The sequence below is a fragment of the Ostrea edulis genome, chromosome 3 (genome assembly GCF_947568905.1).
Source record: "Ostrea edulis chromosome 3, xbOstEdul1.1, whole genome shotgun sequence".
Taxonomy (NCBI): domain Eukaryota; kingdom Metazoa; phylum Mollusca; class Bivalvia; order Ostreida; family Ostreidae; genus Ostrea; species Ostrea edulis.
In genome coordinates this window covers 61,290,096-61,316,765 of record NC_079166.1, presented here as the reverse complement: position 1 = coordinate 61,316,765, position 26,670 = coordinate 61,290,096, and the positions used below count along the sequence as shown (strand labels likewise).

General features: G+C 36.7%; 2 protein-coding genes across 2 annotated transcripts; both read right to left on the bottom strand.

The window, feature by feature from the left end:
• Nucleotides 1-2,510: 2,510 nt before the first annotated feature.
• Nucleotides 2,511-10,883, bottom strand: LOC125673644 (sialate O-acetylesterase-like). The gene is made up of 9 exons (XM_048910295.2): nucleotides 10,716-10,883; nucleotides 10,265-10,596; nucleotides 6,589-6,727; nucleotides 6,214-6,397; nucleotides 5,551-5,642; nucleotides 4,997-5,121; nucleotides 3,828-3,985; nucleotides 3,094-3,289; nucleotides 2,511-2,864 (listed from the first exon to the last, which is right to left on the bottom strand). The coding sequence occupies exons 1-9, from the start codon at nucleotides 10,771-10,773 to the stop codon at nucleotides 2,559-2,561; spliced, it is 1,590 nt and encodes a 529-aa protein (XP_048766252.1). The 5' UTR covers nucleotides 10,774-10,883; the 3' UTR covers nucleotides 2,511-2,558.
• A 6,554-nt stretch (nucleotides 10,884-17,437) lies between these two features.
• On the bottom strand, nucleotides 17,438-22,712 carry LOC130052695 (sialate O-acetylesterase-like). Its single transcript, XM_056158428.1, has 9 exons — nucleotides 22,543-22,712; nucleotides 22,092-22,423; nucleotides 21,560-21,698; nucleotides 21,144-21,327; nucleotides 20,479-20,570; nucleotides 19,926-20,050; nucleotides 18,757-18,914; nucleotides 18,023-18,218; nucleotides 17,438-17,791 (listed from the first exon to the last, which is right to left on the bottom strand). Exons 1-9 carry the CDS (start codon nucleotides 22,598-22,600, stop codon nucleotides 17,486-17,488), a joined length of 1,590 nt encoding a protein of 529 aa, XP_056014403.1. The 5' UTR covers nucleotides 22,601-22,712; the 3' UTR covers nucleotides 17,438-17,485.
• Between the last annotated feature and the right edge of the window lie 3,958 nt (nucleotides 22,713-26,670).

The window sequence follows — 26,670 nt, the reverse complement described above, 5'->3', positions numbered from 1 at the left end:
GTATTTAGGGTCATTTCCGAGGACCCGTGATATCCACACCTGATGCCGAGCGTTTGGCGATGGAACTGTTACTACCTGTTTTAACGACTTCGGTTTGTCGCGGCCGGGATTCGAACCCCAGCCTTCCGCATGCGGGACGAACGCTCAACCTCTAGATCACCGCGGTGGTTACATTTGTATATCATGATTTAAACTAAGATCACGTTTTGCACATGGAAAACTGTACACTTTTCTTATTTTTCTCCATTTTACAAACATCGAAATTTGATATGGACTGAACTTACTCGACATTGAAATTCACAATCCGAACAATAGTCTAAATAAATATATCCATCTCTTCGTAGAAGCTACAAGTTTTAAAATGAGTTCAGGAACTCCGGAGGTATAGTTACGTGCAGCCCATCACGTGCTTTTTGGAGCACGTGATGTTATAATTGCAGTTTTGCTGGCATACTAATATGGAATGCGGCGAGTCCAAACTCTGGCTCGAAATAAGCTCTAATGACTATTTAACCGTGCGAAAAAGTTCAAGCTGAAACTGCACACGTCAACAATATTTTTTGTCGCAATCCCCGAAGTCTCTTAGAAAAAAGTTATGGAGATCTCGCAGTAACATCTTCTTGATGAACAAGTGAAAATAACGTACATTGGTCATGCAATCTTTAAAGAATACAATCGCTTTGTAACCGGGAGGGCCAGAGTTGGATCCCCGCTCGTGTCATGAACGCTTCAAACCTATGACGTAAACATGGGTAGCGATTGCTCCTTCGTCAAACGCTCGGCAATTAGACACACGTAAGAATCACAGTTCTTTTTTATTAAGCCTTAAAAACGGAGGTCCCGTGCCGCGGCAGGCGTTGGTATTTTAAAGATTTCTCACTGTTACGATCGAGTGCTAAGCATTGGTCTAAAGTGGTACTTCACCTACAGCTAGTGACGTCTCACTACGAGTACTTCATCTACAGCTAGTGACGTCTCACTATGAGTACTTCACCTACAGCTAGTGACGTCTCACTATGAGTACTTCACCTACAGCTAGTGACGTCTCACTATGAGTACTTCATCTACAGCTAGTGACGTCTCACTATGAGTACTTCATCTACAGCTAGTGACGTCTCACTATGAGTACTTCATCTACAGCTAGTGACGTCTCACTATGAGTACTTCTCCTACAGCTAGTGACGTCTCACTATGAGTACTTCATCTACAGCTAGTGACGTCTCACTACGAGTACTTCACCTACAGCTAGTGACGTCTCACTATGAGTACTTCACCTACAGCTACTGACGTCTCACTATGAGTACTTCATCTACAGCTAGTGACGTCTCACTATGAGTACTTCATCTACAGCTAGTGACGTCTCACTACGAGTACTTCACCTACAGCTAGTGACGTCTCACTATGAGTACTTCACCTACAGCTACTGACGTCTCACTATGAGTACTTCATCTACAACTAGTGACGTCTCACTATGAGTACTTCATCTACAGCTAGTGGCGTCTCACTATGAGTACTTCACCTACAGCTACTGACGTCTCACTATGAGTACTTCATCTACAGCTAGTGACGTCTCACTACGAGTACTTCACCTACAGCTAGTGACGTCTCACTATGAGTACTTCACCTACAGCTACTGACGTCTCACTATGAGTACTTCATCTACAGCTACTGACGTCTCACTATGAGTACTTCATCTACAGCTAGTGGCGTCTCACTATGAGTACTTCTCCTACAGCTAGTGACGTCTCACTACGAGTACTTCATCTACAGCTAGTGACGTCTCACTATGAGTACTTCATCTACAGCTAGTGACGTCTCACTATGAGTACTTTACCTACAGCTAGTGACGTCTCACTATGAGTACTTCATCTACAGCTAGTGACGTCTCACTATGAGTACTTCATCTACAGCTAGTGACGTCTCACTACGAGTACTTCACCTACAACTAGTGACGTCTCACTATGAGTACTTCTCCTACAGCTACTGACGTCTCACTATGAGTACTTCATCTACAGCTAGTGGCGTCTCACTATGAGTACTTCTCCTACAGCTACTGACGTCTCACTATGAGTACTTCATCTACAGCTAGTGACGTCTCACTATGAGTACTTCACCTACAGCTACTGACGTCTCACTATGAGTACTTCATCTACAGCTACTGACGTCTCACTATGAGTACTTCATCTACAGCTAGTGGCGTCTCACTATGAGTACTTCATCTACAGCTACTGACGTCTCACTATGAGTACTTCATCTACAACTAGTGACGTCTCACTATGAGTACTTCACCTACAGCTACTGACGTCTCACTATGAGTACTTCACCTACAACTAGTGACGTCTCACTATGAGTACTTCACCTACAACTAGTGGCGTCTCACTATGAGTACTTCACCTACAGCTACTGACGTCTCACTATGAGTGGCTTGCATCGTCCCTGGTTCATACATTGTACCCCCATGATCAAACATTTTCAAATGCGTCATTAAAAAGTGAAAATAACGAACAATGTTCAATCATGACTTGAATTTAATTATTTCTAATTAACTAATAAATATCTTATTTGATTCCTTTTACGTATATTGGAATTCTATTCTCTGTAAATTTACTACGTTTGCTATTTAGAAGTCCCAAACCAAATATAGGTCCAAAAGGAATATCGGTCCCTTTAACATATAAAGCACACATCTTAAATGGACATGGGGACTCCCTCCAGGCGTAGCGATAACCCATGACGTATTTGTTGGAGCACGTGCCGTTATAGGAAACGGTGATTAAATGCGGCTCCTCCTTAACGATGGGGGTCTCCATCCAAACTGAATCTGTGCCGTCACATCGTGACTGGTTATTCACTGAGCAACAAACCTAACCAAGAAAAGAAAAAACCAATAAAAATGTTGAAAGGTGTCTAAAGTGATGAAAAACATCCGTTCGATAAAAAGAGAGATATATATATTGTAAAATTTCCATTGGAAGGTATGTTATATTACATCATATTATTCTGTTGTCAATATAGTTTGGTAACTATAGCCGAGGAGGGAGTTGAAACTGTATGCCCCCGCGGAAATAAAATCTATGACAACGGAACCGTTACCTCAAACCCAGCCTTGTTTCGGACCTCGATCTCTACTGCGTTATCGAACCCGAATCCCACCGTGAAGAATCCGATATCCACGTAAAAAGCTGAGATCTGTGGACCTTGGAAGGGTCCCAAAGACATATTGTAAGCCACTGAGAGGCCCGACAGGGCAAGACGGCGACTCACATCCTGCTTATCTCGAGGGTGAATGCTGGAAAACAGGGAAGTAATGGAGATTAAATGACACACTTGTTTGAACAGTTAACGTAACTTATTCGAGAATCCTTCATTCACACAGACATGATCAAATAACAAATTCGAACTTGTCTATACCGTTACCACGCCATTGACATCGCTAGTTGACAGCAATGATTAAATAGATTCACTACAAAGTTTATAATGTAACTCATTCTACAAGTGCAAGTTTTTATATTAAGATGAAAGACAATCTGTGTGTGCGTCAAGCTATTCTGTCTTGTCTCTACGTCATTGCGCTGTTTTCCGCAATAAATGAGATAAAATTATCATATTGTTTTATTTTGGTAATTTCACAGATATAAGATCTTATGCCATTTAATTTCATTTAATTGTGTTTTATTGTTTTTAAAGCGCCATAGAGTAATTTGTTTTATAATATTATTTATTTATTTGAAATAAAACTGCATTAAGTTTATCATTGACAACACAATGGTGGATTGAAACGCACTATGTATACCTATGTAAACATAAGAATAGAGATATAACACAACCTTCCATAGGGCGATTTGTAGTCGGGTAAATCCATCGCCACGGACATGAACACATTCTTCATTCTGTAGTTGGGGACATAACCAACATCCGCCGTTTGGTGCCACCGGATATCCGGAAACCCTGTAGTGATGGATGGGTCATCTCTAAATGGGGCAAGCTACAACACAAGTTCACAAAATTTGTTTAGTGTCAAATCATGGTCTGAAAAAAAATTCTAATAAATCGTTTTCCTCAGGGTTGTCTGTTTAAAGAGTTGTCGTTCTTATAATAATTCAATTCCACCAAAATTACACGGTCAGAGTAGTTCTATACACAAAAGATAGACATAATCTTCACAAGTCAAGGGTTGTTGCACTAACCCTAGAAATCAGTGACTATCAAAAAATTGGGCTCGTTCTGATTGATTCCACAAAAGAGTGGGAACCAATGAGAATGCGGTTCTATTTATAACAACGCGAAGCGAGAAATTCAAATAAATACACGTGTATTGATACCTACAGTTATGGCTATTTCAATCGTTTAAGCAATATTGTCTTAAGCAAAAAGGTTTCCAAACTTGATCTACTATCAATAGACGTAATTAGTGGTGTAAATATTACAATTGTGCGTGTTCATCAATATAGCAGTATGAGATCGTGCCATTTGTATCCATGTACACCATAACAAGATGCAGTGATTTCATTGGATGTTTTATTTATAGTGGATTGCGTAATGGTTTAATGAGCCCAACGTTTTGATAGTCACTGATGTCAAGGGTTAACTAGTGTGAGGTAACGTTACCTTTTACTTGTGAAGATGGATAGATATATGAAAGTGCTTCTATCATTTTTAAATGAACCACAGGGGCTAAGCCCGTTTCAATACCATCTATATTTATGGTATCACAGAGTTCGGGCCCAAACCAAATTTTAAGAAAATAGTTAAAATTCTACAGACAATCATACGATTGCCCTGTGACATAATTGCAGTTGCGAGGACACTTTGAAAAATTTGCATGTAAATTACGTAGTAAGAAATTCACGTGGTGAGCAGAACGAATGTCGTAACACGCGTTGTTCATAATCTGTTGAACACGAGACATTCAATTCAACTATAATTTTGTTTACAAATCTCAACATCTCAATTTTGACCCAAGTTCTCAGATTTAGATAGCTTCATGTTCATTTACCTGAACAAATCCGAACGGGAAATCGGAAGTAGTACCTGACGACGCATGGAATTTCGCCCTCCAATCGTCGATCATTGTAGGGAAGGTGCAGTTGTACGTATCTGGCTTCCCGGCGTTTGACTCACCTGTTTATCAAAATCTATATATCAAATTGTCTTCACCTGAGAGAAGCGTTACTCTGTGCTACTAAATACCATGGTTTGCTCATTTCACAACTTAACATTTCCATTTCCAATGCCTTTGATATTTTTGCCAATTGTAATAATACATGTAACCATTTCCTCATGAATGCGTTGCAGTTGTGAACAATGCGCGTACGAATCTTGATAAAGTGTATCTATCTTAACAGCTGAGATTTCTGACAGAAATGATAGTAGAATGTAAATGAAAGGTGAACATAACGTACAGTGATCAATCTCATAACTCTTATAAGCAATATCAAAAATAAAAAAAATTGAAAATAAATGAGGGTATGGACTGTATTTTAAAAAAAATTTATTAATTTCTAAAATGTACATCATATAATAAATAGTAATTCTTTAAAAAATATATACCTTGATACCATATCGCTCCCTTCACAGTCATTTTCGTGAACGGATTCATCATGGCGTTCCACAGCTGAGAATTCGATAGGCCTTTCTTTTGTCTACAAGATATTTGATCTAGACAATAGTAATGAGACCACACTGGTTTTGGTCATGGTGATGAATAGTTAAATACGTTAACTTTTTTAATTTCGAAATGGGTTAAGTCTAGGAATGCAAATATAGTTTGCATATAAACAGTAAATAAATGTATATTCAGTACGAACATTTATCATGCACATTCAGTATGAACACTTACTTCGTATATTCAATAAAACGAACATCGCTATTTAGAAGCATATATTAACTAACATAGAGATAATATCAATATATACGAAGAACCAACGATAAAATCATAATTAAAAAAAAAAAAACGACAAGAAACCGAATCAATCATTGAAAATGAAATGAGCCACAGTATATAAACGAATCATAAGATTTTAACAGAACAATATGTAAACTTGCATGTTTTAATTTTAAAGATATGTGTATTTCTTGTACATGTGTCTATCGGTAACAGTTTTCATATAATTTATACATAGATACAGACCTATATATTTATATTTCCCGTAATTGTCAGGTTACAGTGGGACGGAGTATATTCATTGATTACATGAAAGAAGACTATACTACCTTTTACTTTTCTGTGGGATATTACACTGTTTGAGTGCATCAGGCGAAGACCAGAGCTCAATAGCCGTCCCTCCCCAGGAGGAAGCCACGAGCCCCACCGGATAGTTTAACTTTTGGTATATGTATTTTCCGTAGAGCCAGCAGACGGCCGAGAAATAGGTCGACGACTTGTGTCCTAAGGTGTCTGAAAATTGGAAAGGACTACCATTACGTGGAGAGAGAGAGAGAGAGAGAGAGAGAGAGAGAAGAGAGACGTAGTTTATTTCGAAATGAAATTGAGGTGAGGTTGTTATTGTGTTAATTTAATTCTTATAATGATATACATTTACATGCATCAACAAGATGATTAATTGCGCATGTCGGTATCAGCCTTACCCTTGGTAGGTTTAGACCACTGCTCGTCAATTTGGAGCAAATCTAATTCCGGTTTTGAAGAAGTTCTCTTTGTTGCGGTGAACACTCGAACACTCTGATATTTAGTAGTATCCGCTAATTCGTATGACGCATTCAGTGCCTGTAATATGAAATGGACACTGTCTCACTAATGTTTCATCACATTTTAGGCCGACCAAAAACAATTCCACGTTTTATGTTAAGTAATTTTTCGTGAGGTACACCAACGGGAAGGTGAAGACAACTGAAAGACAACCAACTTTGTTGACGCTACATGTATTTTATAACTCTCCAAAGAAAGATTGATTTCGACCTGCTACTAATACCAAAAGCCAGGAAGTTATAGATAGCAATTTCATACATATACCTGTATACAAATTCATTTTTGTAGTTGATTTTCTACACTGAAATGCGCTCTTTTCACTCAAAGTCAATAAAAGCGTGCAATCGATGTCGCCGGCACTTTATTAGAAAATAAGCTATACCAAATCATATATTTTGTGTGCTATACATTCATGGACCCATAGCCTCCCTAGGCATGGTATACTTTTTATTTCCCCTTTACTTATAAACTTGGTAGGAAGCGTAGATACCCTAATTTTGTAACGTACGTGACTGTCGCCGACTCAATTTTTAAAATTGAACAAGCAAATATAAAAATCTGAGAGCGTGTTTTTAAATTTTCTTTGCGTTAATATCATTTGTATTTCCTAAATTTTCATTCAATAAAAGTTTAACAACTTTTGCGTATGATTTTAAGCAGTGGTGTATATATTACTCCATGTCGCCAGATTATATTATGTGATCATAGGGTCAATTAAACACCCAATGTATGGACAAAGATTTCGTATTATCATTATGTTTTTGATCTATTTTGGCGCTAAAATATTCAAAAACTGTGTGAAAATATTCATCAAGCGATATTTGGATGTGGCATTGAGAAGAAGTCATCATATTCTCAAAATTTTGAATTCTGATTTTAGAAATGTAACATACGATACACTAATTTTTTTTATGAAAACGTATTTGCAGAGCAAATGTTACCCCTTTTATGAAAATCTCGTAGTGTACAGAGAATGAAAATATAAACATTTCTTTTGCAGGAGTCATTGGTTGGTCTGAAATTTGACAAACGTGTCAAGATGTAACATTCGTGATGTAACATTCGTTACCGAGAAATTAATTAAAGGGAATGATAGAACAATTTCCAGCGTATTTTTGCTCTGCATGATGTGGTATACGACATGAACGTCTACTATGAACATTTGAGTTTGAAAGTCAATACGTGTTAAACTTTGAGAATTAGGATTAATTTTCTCTTACGGTAAGTACTGTTACAACAACTGCAATGTTTGATATACAATATTGATTAAGCAGATGAAATGTTTTGGTCTGAATTTGTTCTTCTGATATCAAAGAATGTATATCGTATTCCAAATATCTCGAAATTCTTCTGGTGTAAGAATTACATTGAGTAGAATGCTGGTAACATACGTTACTCAAAGTAACGTATGCTACTTAATGAAATGCTTGATTAGACATCAAATATTGAACTACATATTGACAAAATATCATCATTAATGATATGTTTGTTGAATATCAACTATGTTATGAAGAAACAAATGTGTTATTGTTCCCGTATTCACTAGCATATACAGATATCCTCTGCAAGAAATACAGGCCATGTTTTCCTCTGCTCCTGTCCTATTTATGATACATGTAACTATGCAACTCTACATTTATCAATTTGCTAGAATTCAGCATCTTTTCATAATATATCTTAGAAATGAAGGGACTAATCTCTGATGATTGTTCTATGCAATCTTATAGAGAAATCATTCAAAAATATTTTATCTGAGTGTAACATATGTTACCACAAATTCCGTTACTTGTTTTTAATTTTTTTTTTTTTTTTTTTTCAGAAATGGCGCTTGTGAGAGTAGAAGTACAGAATAACTACCATGAAAAAAAAATGTATTAAAACATAAGAACAACCATGAAAAAATGTTTTAGAAATAATATTATATGCTCCCCTTGTGGCAATACTGAAAAGGTAGAATGTCTGTATAGACAGTGAAAATAAAGGTTTAACTACCGGTCAAAGGCTACCATAATGATACATGTAAGTTTTGTCTCTCAAAATACTTATAAGCAACTGGTCATTTGAGTAATTTTGTATGACCTTTGACCTTGTGACTTGGAATCCAATAGGGGTCATCTATTCATAAGGGGCACCAGTGTTTCAAGTTTGATGTCTATCAAGGAAAGATTTCTCAACGGACAATAGCGTATGTCCAGAGTAGTTTAACCGTTGTCCTTTTGACCTCAAAATTAATAGGGGACATCTATGTCTTAAGGTTCACATTAAATATTCATTCATAACACCGCGTGGTGGATTATACTGACAGTTTCTATGGAAAGGTATTCCAAAATAAGCAACAAAAACATAAGATTCGGTATACATTTAATCAAAAGGTTGGGAAATTAAACATTTTCTTTATATTATTATTGTAAACAGATTGTTAGAAATGGGTAAATATGATTCTTTCCATTTTTTGAATAGAAATGATGTGTTTATAGTAATGAAAGGAAAAATAAGAAACATACGTTACTTCCATTGTTTATTATAACAAAGAGCAATCCAGGTTTCAAAATATGTGTCTGTTATTTCTATAAGAATCATGGGCATTTATATAGCGAAACATCAATCTATCACTTTTGTTTTAATCGCACATTTATTGCAAATTAATAAATTCAGAAGAAAAGACACATTTGGTAAAATTTTTTGCTTCTCTACGTTATATTTCTATTAAAATTGGTATTTCCATTGAATTAAGTGATGTCGTTATGATTTTGCAACATCAATCGTAAAGAATAACTGATGGTGACATCGTTTTGGCATAATATTTTCATGAATGTACTGTTGTGCAAGTGTTGAAACATACGTTACATAATTATAGCGCTACTTCATTTACATACAAAAAAGCTATCGTTCTATATTTATTGCTAGTCTTTTGTTTTCATGTTTCATACATATTGAACTGTTCGAGAATATTTGTTAATCAATTTTATTTTTTGCCATTTCAAAGATATTGAAAGTGATATCTAGTCGTTTATTTTCCGCTCTTAAAATCTTATTGCTGACTTTTACAGCAGATAATTTCTTCTTGTGTTGATTAAATATTTTCTTTGAAAACTTGTATTTATTGTCTTTCGCAAATTAAAAAAATATATGCTCAGTCAATTCCAATACAAGTTATGGAATAATACATGGAAAATTAATGTTTATCTTACATATTATCATGTCAAGGACTCAGTAACGAAGGTTACATGTGAGAAAAATCTCGAAAAATATACCATACTTTGACCGACTGTAAAAAAAAATATGTCATACTTAACTTGAAACAATTTGAGGTGAGTGTTCAACAGATATTTACCATTAATAAACGCATGTTACCATATATATTTTGAATGGTCGATAAACTATGATTTTGAAACCCTCAATTGCACGCTTTTATTGACTTTGGGTGTTTTACCATTAAACGAAGAATGATTTAAGTCGGCCTTAATTTGAGGAACATGTTGCCAATAGTTTACCCCCATACTCTTACAAAGTGCAGTATCCAGCACGCTATCAGTAAATGTAATGGTCACTCACCATGTCCAGCGTAAATTCCATGTTACTTTGACCAGAACAAATCCAAACATCACCGAACAGTACGTCAGACAAACTAATTTTATTTTGTCCGTCAGTCGCCTCAATAGTCACTGGTCCGGGCCCATTCTGTGGGGCCAGTGTCGCGGTCCATACCCCGCCTTGTACATTCGGGTAATCTACAGCGAACGCCCGTACGGGCTGCTGTCCGCTGATGGTCACTGTGACGTTCTGCCCGGGTTGGGAGCAGTACCCCCACACTTGGGCAGACTGTGGAGACTTCTGTAGCACCATCCCATCATTAAAGTAGGAAGCGAACGAAAGTTTCCCTGGTACTGAACGAAATTGAAATAATTTCTTAGATTAGACAACTTGCAAGTAAGAACTGGGCCTCGCTAGGTGCTCTTTAATTGTGCATTTTTATACAGATCGCGATCCAGGATAAGTAACATACCTGTTAACACGGCTTTAACTGCTAGATGGAAGACGACTAACTTAAAGAACATCCCCATTGTTTATCGGGAACTGTTGTGCGTTGTCTCTCTGCAGAACATCTATTTATTATGGGCAGGTAACCGCAGTCTTGGTTGGTCGAGTAGAGTATTTTCCGCCGTAGTAGGGCGGCACAGAAGGGTCATATTAAACTGTTAATGTACACCGCTTTCGATAGAACTTCAGACTCGGTATCGTATACATAACATCTAAATACTGATGTCTACATATGAAACCTTGAAATACCACCAATGGTAGTGTATCAACTTGAATAATTATTCTTCACTGTGTATTGCCTTTACGATGTACTATCAATAATTATATATATTACATAGAAACGTTTATGCTTATCTGTGTCCTGATTTGGTAATACTATCTTGTACTGAAGTCGATGAATCATGTGGCAGCATTTTTAGGCATTTATCCATTTTGGTCGCTTTTATTTCATGATGTTAATCGCGCACAGAGATACAATATCCAGGGACTGAGCTAGTAGGGTTTTTTTTTGTGTCCAAAGTTTTTTGCTGTGTTTCTGAACATAACTGTAATTTTGATGGCATCACGCGTACGAGTAAAGGAACACATGCGTAATTAGCAACTGGCAGGAAAGTGTCTTCTACATTTAATACTCGGATAAAGTGCATCAGGGAAGACCGTCATGATGGAATTGAAATCTAGTCAAGGACTTCTCAGTTTCCTTTGTCATTCTAGACGGTTTCCACATGTAAACTTTTGACCACGTGATTAGCGACACTGTGACATTGATTCTACCAATAATATCTAGATCACTTGCCCTTTGAAACTGAGGCAAGTAGGTATAAAAGCGACAATGTTTTAAGAAAATTCAACGGCCATCGATAGAAGATGGAGTGTGAATATGGTGACTAAGGTCAATGATAAACATCGACACAGTTATTCGGGAAATCCGAGTGCGGATTTTGCACCAAGAAACTGCTAACATGGCACTCCTGATGTTAATACCATGATATAATAAATACCCGTGACTTTTATTTCTAATGTGAACTGTCGCAAAGCCTTATTTGTTAGAATGTGTGTTTCCTGACCGGGAGGTCGTGAGTTAGAGTCCCTCTCTTCCATTGGTCGCATCAAACCGTAAAAATAGGTAGTGATGTTGCTCATTCGCCAAAGGTTTCGCATTTAGAAGTGAGAATCAGGGTTCTTTTGGATCGGAAGTCCCGTGTCGCGACAGGCGTTGGCACGATAAAGAACCACCCTGAGTGCCATGCATAGGTTACACGGCAGCACATCACCTGCAGCTGGTGAAATTCAATGACTTAACAGTTCTGTTTTGTTTTGTTTGTTTGATATTCGTAGGATTGGTTAACTATATATCGTTAACCGATTGGTGACTGTATTATCTGCCATAATACTATCCATCTCATTGCGATCCAGCCTCACCCTCCAACACCTCCCAAATGCACCAACATAGTGAAGTTGAAGTGTGTTGTAGTAACATACATATGCTCCGTATGGGACGTATGGGTTGTCCCATGGTTTAAAAATAAATAAATATAAATAAATAAGGACCATCGTGTACCAACACATCTGGTGACTGCGGTACTGTCTTTTGATGGCCGGACACATACATGTGGTCGTATGTCATAAATCATAATGAAATAAAGAAGTAACTTATATTTTACAAAACTAAATAAAAAGTAAAAAATTAATAAAATGAATTATATTTTTTATTTATATAATAATTTTAATAATAAATTATATTTAATTTATTCAATAAATTAAAACTTAAAAAAAATTGATAAGTAAATTAAAATTAAGTAATTAAAATATTTTTTATTTATAATAAATTATATTTTTTATTTATATAATAATTTTAATAATAAATTTTATTTAATTTATTCAATTTTATTTAATTTATTCAATAAGTAAATTAAAATTTAAAAAATATTATAAGTAAATATAAAATTAAATATTTAAAATATATTTTTTTTTTTATTTATTTGGATTCTAATAGAAGGTAATAATTAGTAATCGCACGAGTCTCCGTCCTTCGTTCAAATAAATCAAGATACACCGAAATAAATATACCATAATTATTACATAATTAGTAATATTAGTAACAGGTAATAGTAATAGGGTATGAAATAACTAAAATATATACAGAAAAGAATTAGGGTAGGGTCGCCAAAGAAAATTTTGATAATAGAGTGCCACTAGTTATTACTTTGTTAATCATAAATTATAAAATTATGCCAGAGAACAATTTTGAGATCGTCACCAGGCAAGAATTTTGAATGGGAAAGGAATCGCTCAGAAACCTTTATTGTAGGATCCACGTAAGACGTGATGCGATAAATTTATTCCATGTGTTATACATTTGTTTTACAGAAAGACTTCTCACACCTCCATCAACTACCCATGGTGAAGTTGCATTTTATGCCTACATGTCAACCATTTTACCTTCACCAAGTGCGCAACATGTGCTCGTGTTTGATATTGTCAAAACAAACACCGGAAACGGGTATCATCCCACAACAGGGGTGTTCATGGTTCCGGAGTCGGGAGTCTACGTTTTCACATGGACTTATCGAATAGGTGGCGATCATGACCATTCGATACAATTAATGATAAACACTGAGGACTGCGGATCTCTTTATCTCGATGCAATGAGTGGTACTGAGATGGAGGGGACTGGAATTGTCGCGACTCACGTTAACGCTGGAGACGACGTTTACGTCAGAACACACGCATCATACCAAATAGGGATGTCGCATTACATCCAAAGTAATACGTACGGGAGATCCTCTTTCGCAGGGTGGAAACTCTTTTAAAGCTTGTTCGCATTTCAAAATGTACCCAGAATTCATTAAAATTGAAATTCATTTCACAAGATGGTTTTTATGTTGAAAAATACACACAGGCATCTATTTTTACTAGATTCCATATATGAACAGTAAAATAAAACTATATGATGAAGCTTGAAAAATCACCAAGATGAATTTGACTGATATTCACACTGATGTGTTCCATGACAGTAACTATCCAATATGGACAGGCTGGATATGCTTGATTTTGCTAGTGCTCGGAATCGGATAGGAGTCTGGATATGTAGATCCATGAAGAAGATAGCGAACAGTGATCAATCTCTTAAATCTCATAAAGAGTACAAATTACGAGACGGGCAAACAAGCCCCTGAACATACCAGAGATGGGCTCTAGTATCTAGGAGAAGTAAGAATCCCTTGTTGACCAGGGGCGGATCCAGGAATTGTGGTTACGGGGGGCGCCACTTTATGAGGCAGTCGATGCAGGGCTAAGTCCTGGTGGGGGTCCAGGGGGGAAGCTCCTGGATTTTACAGATTTTATGGGGCTTGAAATATTTCTAATATTAAGTCATTTGTGCTATTTTCTATCATTTTAATAAGGTGAAATTAATAAAATGACCCAAATTTTAAGGGGTTTTGGAAAAATTAAGTTCTCTCAATAAAGTAATTCAAGAAATCAAAGGATTTTGTCATTTATTTCTCCGGGAGTGGAAAAAATTGCTTCTTTTATCGTTTAGTACATTTTCCGAAACAAGATACCGCGATTTACTTTAAATTTGAAAATTTTAGGGGGGGGGGGGCACCGGCTGCGCCCCCTCTAAATCCGCCGCTGTTGACCGGTCACACCCGCCGTGAACCCTCTACGTTGATCAGGTAAACGGAGTAATCCGTAGTTAAAATGAGTATGTACAGAACGGCCTAACAATTGGTATGAAACACGTCAGACAGCATTCGACGCATTGATAGCTTGTAGTTGCAAATAAGATCATTATAACGACCATATAAGTTGCGAAATGATGACTTTAAAAACGATATTGTTGAAACCCTTTAACATCAACTTATCTGTCAGTAGTAAATTGATCATACACAGAACATGGTCTCGTGTATTGAATTAGTTTTGACATATACACCACTTGCAGGTGATCATTATATATTGCTACACAAACATGGGAGGTTGACGATGGAGAAATGAATTTATCTTGTTTGTCATAAAGTTGTGTTGTTAGTTTGCTGTTGACATCTATGTTCAATAGAATATTCAAATATGAGACAAATATGGAAGACTGGTTTTTTTTAATTCGAGTTCAATGGAATACCCGGATCGAATCGACATATGAATGAAAATGAGCATTGTTAATAAATAAAATGTCGTCGATATATATCTAAATGTCGAGTTGAAGGTCTCAGCAAAAGATGTTTTCTTCTCACGTAGAAGTTTTTGAATAAATTCTGCCTTATAAGAATACAACAACAGGTCAGCTAATACTGGAACACAATTTGCATCCATAGGTATTACAACAGACTACTGGAAGACTTGATAACCAAAGAGTATACGTACGTGAATACTGTCCGTGAGAAACTCCATTCCTTCGTAATATCAACTTCAGAGTATTTATACGTTATGGCTGAACACAAGACGCGAATATTTCCGTGTTCCATCTTAATTGAAGAAATGATGTCAAAGATTAAAGTCTAATCTTTAATTTATCGTGAGAAATGTATTGTAAAGTTCTAAAAAGTCGTACGTTTTGATGCTGTTGATTTGGGAAAAGTTTCGTGATTTCAAATCAACTAAAAGTTCTTTGGAGTTTTTTTTTTAGAATCCACCTTTGATTTACACCACTTCTTGTGTATGTTATAACACAGTATGTCTGACGTCACTCCATGTCAAGAAATAAAACACCATACCAACGTAAAAGGACACGGTCACGCAGTTTTAAATGTTAAATGCATGTACATGCTGCATTTGTTTAAATCTCGGACGATAAATAGACGGTTTGATTTCGTGATTCATATACATGCATATTTGCTACAGTATTGAAAATTGTAGCCGTGGTTCAGAAATTGGGACCCGTAATATGTTATAGCGCATGTACTTACATGTTCCGATGTCATAGATGACAAAGACTTCACGGAGGCGCGAAATTTGAATTTTAGCGTTCCCTAGTTATAGCTGTAGAGTACCTTTGTCCACCGTAGCATTGCATCCACCTACACAAAATACCTTTCCTCCCCAAAGTGTAACGTGATCCCTCTTCCCGAATAGACACATTGTCTGCGCATGATTTTTAAAAACTGAATAGTCACCGTATTGTAACGCCTCTTACATGTAAGTTATCTATTGTGACAGTATCAATTTATCGCACCAAAGAGATGTCTATATGTTGGTAAGTTCTGAAGTGGCATAAATAGGTTCGGCTACTCTAGTGGAGTAACGGTCGTAGAAGTTGATTTTATTAACATTTTCATAGAGCAAGACGAGTACGCGTAATGTATCACGATTGATTTAATATTGTTTTACGTCCCTCTCGAGAATTTTTCACTCATATAGAAACGTCAACATTGCCGGTGAAGGGCTGCAAAATTTAGGACTATGCTCGGCGATTATAGCCTTTGAGCAGGGAGGGTTCTTTAGCGTGTCACACCTACTGTGACACGGAACATCCGTATTTAGGGTCATCTCCGAGGACCCGTGATATCCACACCTGATGCCGAGCGTTTGGCGATGGAACTGTTACTACCTGTTTTAACGACTTCGGTTTGTCGCGGCCGGGATTCGAACCCCAGCCTTCCGCAAGCGGGGCGAACGCTCAACCTCTAGATCACCGCGGTGGTTGCATTTGTATATCATGATTTAAACTAAGATCACGTTTGCACATGGAAAACTGTACACTTTTCTTATTTTTCTCCATTTTACAAATATCGAAATTTGATATGGACTGAACTTACTCGACATTGAAATTCACAGTCCGAACAATAGTCTAAATAAATATATCCATCTCTTCGTAGAAGCTACAAGTTTTAAAATGAGTTCAGGAACTCCGGAGGTATAGTTACGTGCAGCCCATCACGTGCTTTTTGGAGCACGTGATGTTATAATTGCAGTTTTGCTGGCATACTAATATGGAATGCGGTGAGTCCAAACTCTGGCTCGAAATAAGCTCTAATGACTATTTAACCGTGCGAAAAAGTTCAAGCTGAAACTGCACACGTCAACAATATTTTTTGTCGCAATCCCCGAAGTCTCTTAGAAAAAAGTTATGGAGATCTCGCAGTAACATCTTCTTGATGAACAAGTGAAAATAACGTACATTGGTCATGCAATCTTTAAAGAATACAATCGCTTTGTAACCGGGAGGGCCAGAGTTGGATCCCCGCTCGTGTCATGAACGCTTCAAACCTATGACGTAAACATGGGTAGCGATTGCTCCTTCGTCAAACGCTCGGCAATTAGACACACGTAAGAATCACAGTTCTTTTTTATTAGGCCTTAAAAACGGAGGTCCCGTGCCGCGGCAGGCGTTGGTATTTTAAAGATTTCTCACTGTTACGATCGAGTGCTAAGCATTGGTCTAAAGTGGTACTTCACCTACAGCTAGTGACGTCTCACTATGAGTACTTCATCTACAGCTAGTGACGTCTCACTATGAGTACTTCACCTACAGATAGTGGCGTCTCACTACGAGTACTTCACCTACAGCTAGTGACGTCTCACTACGAGTACTTCACCTACAGCTAGTGACGTCTCACTACGAGTACTTCACCTACAACTAGTGGCGTCTCACTATGAGTGGCTTGCATCGTCCCTGGTTCATACATTGTACCCCCATGATCAAACATTTTCAAATGCGTCATTAAAAAGTGAAAATAACGAACAATGTTCAATCATGACTTGAATTTAATTATTTCTAATTAACTAATAAATATCTTATTTGATTCCTTTTACGTATATTGGAATTCTATTCTCTGTAAATTTACTACGTTTGCTATTTAGAAGTCCCAAACCAAATATAGGTCCAAAAGGAATATCGGTCCCTTTAACATATAAAGCACACATCTTAAATGGACATGGGGACTCCCTCCAGGCGTAGCGATAACCCATGACGTATTTGTTGGAGCACGTGCCGTTATAGGAAACGGTGATTAAATGCGGCTTCTCCTTAACGATGGGGGTCTCCATCCAAACTGAATCTGTGCCGTCACATCGTGACTGGTTATTCACTGAGCAACAAACCTAACCAAGAAAAGAAAAAACCAATAAAAATGTTGAAAGGTGTCTAAAGTGATGAAAAACATCCGTTCGATAAAAAGAGAGAGATATATATATTGTAAAATTTCCATTGGAAGGTATGTTATATTACATCATATTATTCTGTTGTCAATATAGTTTGGTAACTATAGCCGAGGAGGGAGTTGAAACTGTATGCCCCCGCGGAAATAAAATCTATGACAACGGAACCGTTACCTCAAACCCAGCCTTGTTTCGGACCTCGATCTCTACTGCGTTATCGAACCCGAATCCCACCGTGAAGAATCCGATATCCACGTAAAAAGCTGAGATCTGTGGACCTTGGAAGGGTCCCAAAGACATATTGTAAGCCACTGAGAGGCCCGACAGGGCAAGACGGCGACTCACATCCTGCTTATCTCGAGGGTGAATGCTGGAAAACAGGGAAGTAATGGAGATTAAATGACACATTTGTTTGAACAGTTAACGTAACTTATTCGAGAATCCTTCATTCACACAGACATGATCAAATAACAAATTCGAACTTGTCTATACCGTTACCACGCCACTGACATCGCTAGTTGACAGCAATGATTAAATAGATTCACTACAAAGTTTATAATGTAACTCATTCTACAAGTGCAAGTTTTTATATTAAGATGAAAGACAATCTGTGTGTGCGTCAAGCTATTCTGTCTTGTCTCTACGTCATTGCGCTGTTTTCCGCAATAAATGAGATAAAATTATCATATTGTTTTATTTTGGTAATTTCACAGATATAAGATCTTATGCCATTTAATTTCATTTAATTGTGTTTTATTGTTTTTAAAGCGCCATAGAGTAATTTGTTTTATAATATTATTTATTTATTTGAAATAAAACTGCATTAAGTTTATCATTGACAACACAATGGTGGATTGAAACGCACTATGTATACCTATGTAAACATAAGAATAGAGATATAACACAACCTTCCATAGGGCGATTTGTAGTCGGGTAAATCCATCGCCACGGACATGAACACATTCTTCATTCTGTAGTTGGGGACATAACCAACATCCGCCGTTTGGTGCCACCGGATATCCGGAAACCCTGTAGTGATGGACGGGTCATCTCTAAATGGGGCAAGCTACAACACAAGTTCACAAAATTTGTTTAGTGTCAAATCATGGTCTGAAAAAAAAATCAAATAAATCGTTTTCCTCAGGGTTGTCTGTTTAAAGAGTTGTCGTTCTTATAATAATTCAATTCCACCAAAATTACACGGTCAGAGTAGTTCTATACACAAAAGATAGACATAATCTTCACAAGTCAAGGGTTGTTGCACTAACCCTAGAAATCAGTGACTATCAAAAAATTGGGCTCGTTCTGATTGATTCCACAAAAGAGTGGGAACCAATGAGAATGCGGTTCTATTTATAACAACGCGAAGTGAGAAATTCAAATAAATACACGTGTATTGATACCTACAGTTATGGCTATTTCAATCGTTTAAGCAATATTGTCTTAAGCAAAAAGGTTTCCAAACTTGATCTACTATCAATAGACGTAATTAGTGGTGTAAATATTACAATTGTGCGTGTTCATCAATATAGCAGTATGAGATCGTGCCATTTATATCCATGTACACCATAACAAGATGCAGTGATTTCATTGGATGTTTTATTGATAGTGGATTGCGTAATGGTTTAATGAGCCCAACGTTTTGATAGTCACTGATGTCAAGGGTTAACTAGTGTGAGGTAACGTTACCTTTTACTTGTGAAGATGGATAGACATATGAAAGTTCTTCTATCATTCTTAAATGAACCACAGGGGATAAGCCCGTTTCAATACCATCTATATTTATGGTATCACAGAGTTCGGGCTCAAACCAAATTTTAAGAAAATAGTTAAAATTCTACAGACAATCATACGATTGCCCTGTGACATAATTGCAGTTGCGAGGACACTTTGAAAAATTTGCATGTAAATTACGTAGTAAGAAATTCATGTGGTGAGCAGAACGACTGTCGTAACACGCGTTGTTCATAATCTGTTGAACACGAGACATTCAATTCAACTATAATTTTGTTTACAAATCTCAACATCTCAATTTTGACCCAAGTTCTCAGCTTTAGATAGCTTCATGTTCATTTACCTGAACAAATCCGAACGGGAAGTCGGGCGTAGTACCTGACGACGCATGGAATTTCGCCCTCCAATCGTCGATCATTGTAGGGAAGGTGCAGTTGTACGTGTCCGGCTTTCCGGCGTTTGACTCACCTGTTTATCAAAATCTATTGATCAAATTGTCTTCACCTGAGGGAAGCGTTACTCTGTGCTACTAAATGCCATGGTTTGCTCATTTCACAACTTAACATTTCCATTTCCAATGCCTTTGATATTTTTGCCAGTTGTAATGATACATGTAACCATTTCCTCGTGAATGCTTTGCAATTGTGACCAATGTGCGTATGAATCTTGATAAAGTGTATCTATCTTAACAGCTGAGATTTCTGACAGAAATGACAGTAGAATGTAAATGAAAGGTGAACATAACGTACAGTGATCAATCTCATAACTCTTATAAGCAATATCAAAAATAAAAGTTTTGAAAATAAATGAGGGTATGGACTGTATTTTCAAAAAAAATTATTAATTTCTAAAATGTACATCATATAATAAATAATAATTCTTTAAAAAATATATACCTTGATACCATATCGCTCCCTTCACAGTCATTTTCGTGAACGGATTCATCATGGCGTTCCACAGCTGAGAATTCGATAGGCCTTTCTTTTGTCTACAAGATATTTGATCTATACAATAGTAATGAGACCACACTGGTTTTGGTCATGGTGATGAATAGTTAAATACGTTAACTTTTTTAATTTCGAAATGGGTTAAGTCTAGGAATGCAAATATAGTTTGTATATAAACAGTAAATAAATGTATATTCAATACGAACATTTATCATGCACATTCAGTATGAACACTTACTTCGTATATTCAATAAAACGAACATCGCTATTCAGAAGCATATATTAACTAACATAGAGATAATATCAATATATACGAAGAACCAATGATAAAATCATAATTAAAAAAAAACAAAAACGACAAGAAACCGAATCAATCATTGAAAATGAAATGAGCCACAGTATATAAACGAATCGTAAGATTTTAACAGAACAATATGTAAACTTGCATGTTTTAATTTTGAAGATATGTGTATTTCTTGTACATGTGTCTATCGGTAACACTTTTCATATAATTTATACTTAGATACAGACCTATATATTTATATTTCCCGTAATTGTCAGGTTACAGTGGGACGGAGTATATTCATTGATTACATGAAAGAATACTATACTACCTTTTACTTTTCTGTGGGATATTACACTGTTTGAGTGCATCAGGCGATGACCAGAGCTCAATAGCCGTCCCTCCCCAGGAGGAAGCCACGAGCCCCACTGGATAGTTTAACTTTTGGTATATGTATTTTCCGTAGAGCCAGCAGACGGCCGAGAAATAGGTCCACGGCTTGTGTCCTAAGGTGTCTGAAAATTGGAAAGGACTACCATTACGTGGAGAGAGAGAGAGAGAGAGAGAGAGAGAGAGAGAGAGAGAGAGAGAGAGAGGAGGGAAAGAGAGAGAGAGAGAAGAGAGACGTAGTTTATTTCGAAATGAAATTGAGGTGAGGTTGTTATTGTGTTAATTTAATTCTTATAATGATATACATTTACATGCATCAACAAGATGATTAATTGCGCATGTCGGTATCAGCCTTACCCTTGGTAGGTATAGACCACTGCTCGTCAATTTGGAGCAAATCTAATTCCGGTTTTGAAGAAGTCCGCTTTGTTGCGCTGAACACTCGAACATTCTGATATTTAGTAGTATCCGCTAATTCGTATGACGCATTCAGTGCCTGTAATATGAAATGGACACTGTCTCACTAATGTTTCATCACATTTTAGGCTAATTTTTCGTGAGATACACCAACGGGAAGGTGAAGACAACTGCAAGACAAGCAACATTGTTGACGCTACATGTATTTTATAACTCTCCAAAGAAAGATTGATTTAGACCTGCTACTAATACCAAAAGCCAAGAAGTTATAGATAGCAATTTCATACATATACCTGTATACAAATTCATTTTTTATAGTTGATTTTCTACACTGAAATGCGCTCTTTTACCATTAAACGAAGAATGATTTAAGACGGCCTTAATTTGAGGAACATGTTGCCAATAGTTTACCCCCATACTCTTACAAAGTGCAGTATCCGGCACGCTATCAGTAAATGTAATGGTCACTCACCATGTCCAGCGTAAACTCCATGTTACTTTGACCAGAACAAATCCAAACATCACCGAACAGTACGTCAGACAAACTAATTTTATTTTGTCCGTCAGTCGCCTCAATAGTCACTGGTCCGGGCCCATTCTGTGGGGCCAGTGTCGCGGTCCATACCCCGCCTTGTACATTCGGGTAATCTACAGCGAACGCCCGTACGGGCTGCTGTCCGCTGATGGTCACTGTGACGTTCTGCCCGGGTTGGGAGCAGTACCCCCACACTTGGGCAGACTGTGGAGACTTCTGTAGCACCATCCCATCATTAAAGTAGGAAGCGAACGAAAGTTTCCCTGGTACTGAACGAAATTGAAATAATTTCTTAGATTAGACAACTTGCAAGTAAGAACTGGGCCTCGCTAGGTGCTCTTTAATTGTGCATTTTCATACAGATCGCGATCCAGGATAAGTAACATACCTGTTAACACGGCTTTAACTGCTAGATGGAAGAGGACTAACTTAAAGAACATCCCCATTGTTTATCGGGAACTGTTGTGCGTTGTCTCTCTGCAGAACATCTATTTATTATGGGCAGGTAACCGCAGTCTTGGTTGGTCGAGTAGAGTATTTTCCGCCGTAGTAGGGCGGCACAGAAGGGTCATATTAAACTGTTAATGTACACCGCTTTAGATAGAACTTCAGACTCGGTATCGTATACATAACATCTAAATACTGATGTCTACATATGAAACCTTGAAATACCACCAATGATAGTGTATCAACTTGAATAATTATTCTTCACTGTGTATTGCCTTTACGATGTACTATCAATAATTATATATATTACATAGAAACGTTTATGCTTATCTGTGTCCTGATTTGGTAACACTATCTTGTACTGAAGTCGATGAATCATGTGGCACCATTTTTAGGCATTTATCCATTTTGGTCTCTTTTATTTCATGATGTTAATCGCGCACAGAGATACAATATTCAGGGACTGAGCTAGTAGGTTGTTTTTTTTGTGTCCAAAGTTTTTTGCTGTGTTTCTGAACATAGCTGCAATTTCGATGGCATCACGCGTACGAGTAAAGGAACACATGCGTAATTAGCAACTGGCAGGAAAGTGTCTTCTACATTTAATACTCGGATAAAGTGCATCAGGGAAGACCGTGATGATGGAATTGAAATCTAGTCAAGGGAAACAAATATTAAGGGAAACAAAAACATTCTATGAACAATTATACAAGAAAAGCAATTTAAACACAATAGACTTGCACAATGATCTTGGTATTGGAGATGTTCCAAAACTTTCAAATAAAGAATCTGAATCACTAGAAGGTAACATTACTATTGAGGAAGCCTCCAATACCCTTTACAAAATGAAATCAAACAAATCCCCAGGATCTGATGGTTTTTCTGCGGAATTCTTCAAAATGTTTTGGAAGTATATTGATCTTTTTGTAGTTAGGTCTATTAATTATGGGTACAAAAATAACTGTCTTTCTATTACACAAAGACATGGTATTATTACATTGTTACCAAAAGGTGATAAGCCGAGACAATATTTGAAGAATTGGAGACCAATTACTTTGTTGAATACTGTGTATAAAATTGCATCGGGCTGTATTGCTTAAATACTATGTGTACACAGCAAGATGCACTGAGAAGTCCTTGAGTGTGCGTGCTGCAATTTCACAAATGAATTTTTTCTAATGAAACTCAAAAATTTATTTCGTATAAAAATGGTAAAAAGGAAAAGTTTGATGCCCAATGGAATCGATGGAACCTTCTGTTTTCTTAACTTCTCTCTCTTCCTCTTCTTCTTTCTCTCTCAAATCCCACATACCTTCAGGTCATATGCTTTGTTTTTTGTTTTTTGTTGGTTTTTTTTTGTTGTTGTTTTTTTTTTTTCATTCTTCTCTGGATATAATATTATTGTATATCTGATATACCGGTATGTGCACAAAAATAAAAAATTATAAAAAAAAGAAAAGAAATCTAGTCAAGGACTTCTCAGTTTCCTTTGTCATTCTAGACGGTTTCCACATGTAAACTTTTGACCACGTGATTAGCGACACTGTGACATTGATTCTACCAATAATATCTAGATCACTTGCCCTTTGAAACTGAGGCAAGTAGGTATAAAAGCGACAATGTTTTAAGAAACTTCAACGGCCAGCGATAGAAGATGGAGTGTGAATGTGGTGACTAAGGTCAATGATAAACATCTACACAGTTATTCGGGAAATCCGAGTGCGGATTTTGCACCAAGAAACTGCTAACATGGCACTCCTGATGTTAATACCATGATATAATAAATACCTGTGATTTTTATTTCTAATGTGAACTGTCGCAAAGCCTTATTTGTTAGAATGTGTGTTTCCTGACCGGGAGGTCGTGAGTTCGAGCCCCTCTCTTGCATTGGTCGCATCAAACCGTAAAAATAGGTAGTGATGTTGCTCATTCGCCAAAGGTTTCGCATTTAGAAGTGAGAATCAGGGTTTTTTTGGATCGGAAGTCCCGTGTCGCGACAGGCGTTGGCACGATAAAGAACCGCCCTGAGTGCCATGCATAGGTTAGACGGCAGCACATCACCTACAGCTGGTGAAATTCAATGACTTAACAGTTCTGTTTTGTTTTGTTTGTTTGATATTCGTAGGATTGGTTAACTATATATCGTTAACCGATTGGTGACTGTATTATCTGCCATAATACTATACATCTCATTGCGATCCAGCCTCATCCTCCAACACCTCCCAAATGCACCAACATAGTGAAGTTGAAGTGTGTTGTAGTAACATACATATCCTCCGTATGGGACGTATGGGTTGTCCCATGGTTTAAAAATAAATAAATATAAATAAATAAGGACCATCGTGTACCAACACATCTGGTGACTGCGGTACTGTCTTCTGATGGCCGGACACATACATGTGGTCGTATGTCATAAATCATAATGAAATAAAGAAGTAACTTATATTTTACAAAACTAAATAAAAAGTAAAAAATTAATAAAATGAATTATATCTTTTATTTATATAATAATTTTAATAATAAATTATATTTAATTTATTCAATAAATTAAAATTTTAAAAAAAATTGATAAGTAAATTAAAATTAAATAATTAAAATATTTTTTATTTATAATAAATTATATTTTTTATTTATATAATAATTTAAATAATAAATTTTATTTAATTTATTCAATTTCATTTAATTTATTCAATAAGTAAATTTAAATTTAAAAAATATAATAAGTAAATATAAAATTAAATATTTAAAATATTTTTTTTATTTATTTGGATTCTAATAGAAGGTAATAATTAGTAATCGCACGAGTCTCCGTCCTTCGTTCAAATAAATCAAGATACACCGAAATAAATATACCATAATTATTACATAATTAGTAATATTAGTAACAGGTAATAGTAATAGGGTATGTATATACATGTGAAATAACTAAAATATATACAGAAAAGAATTAGGGTAGGGTCGCCAAAGAAAATTTTGATAATAGAGTGCTACTAGTTATTACTTTGTTAATCATAAATTATAAAATTATGCCAGAGAACAATTTTGAGATCGTCACTAGGCAAGAATTTTGAATGGGAAAGGAATCGCTCAGAAACCTTTATTGTAGGATCCACGTAAGACGTGATGCGATAAATTTATTCCATGTGTTATACATTTGTTTTACAGAAAGACTTCTCACACCTCCATCAACTACCCATGGTGCAGTTGCATTTTATGCCTACATGTCAACCATTTTATCTTCACCAAGTGCGCAACATGTGCTCGTGTTTGATATTGTCAAAACAAACACCGGAAACGGGTATCATCCCACAACAGGGGTGTTCATGGTTCCGGAGTCGGGAGTCTACGTTTTCACATGGACTTATCGAATAGGTGGCGATCATGACCATTCGATACAATCAATGATAAACACTGAGGACTGCGGATCTCTTTATCTCGATGCAATGAGCGGTACTGAGATGGAGGGGACTGGAATTGTCGTGACTCACGTTAACGCTGGAGACGACGTTTACGTCAGAACACACGCATCATACCAAATAGGGATGTCGCATTACATCCAAAGTAATACGTACGGGAGATCCTCTTTCGCAGGGTGGAAACTCTTTTAAAGCTTGTTCGCATTTCAAAATCTACCCAGAATTCATTAAAATTGAAATTCATTTCACAAGATGGTTTTTATGTTGAAAAATACACACAGGCATCTATTATTACTAGATTTCATATATGAACAGTAAAATAAAACTATATGATGAAGCTTGAAAAATCACCAAGATGAATTTGACTGATATTCACACTGATGTCTTCCATGACAGTAACTGTCCAATATGGACAGGCTGGATATGCTTGATTTTGCTAGTGCTCGGAATCGGATAGGAGTCTGGATATGTAGATCCATGGAGACGATAAGGAACAGTGATCAATCTCTTAAATCCCATACAGAATACAAATTAAGAGACGGGCAAACACAGCCCCTGAACATACCAGAGATGGGCTCTAGTATCTAGGAGAAGTAAGAATCCCTTGTTGACCGGTCACACCCGCCGTGAACCCTCTACCTTGATCGGGTAAA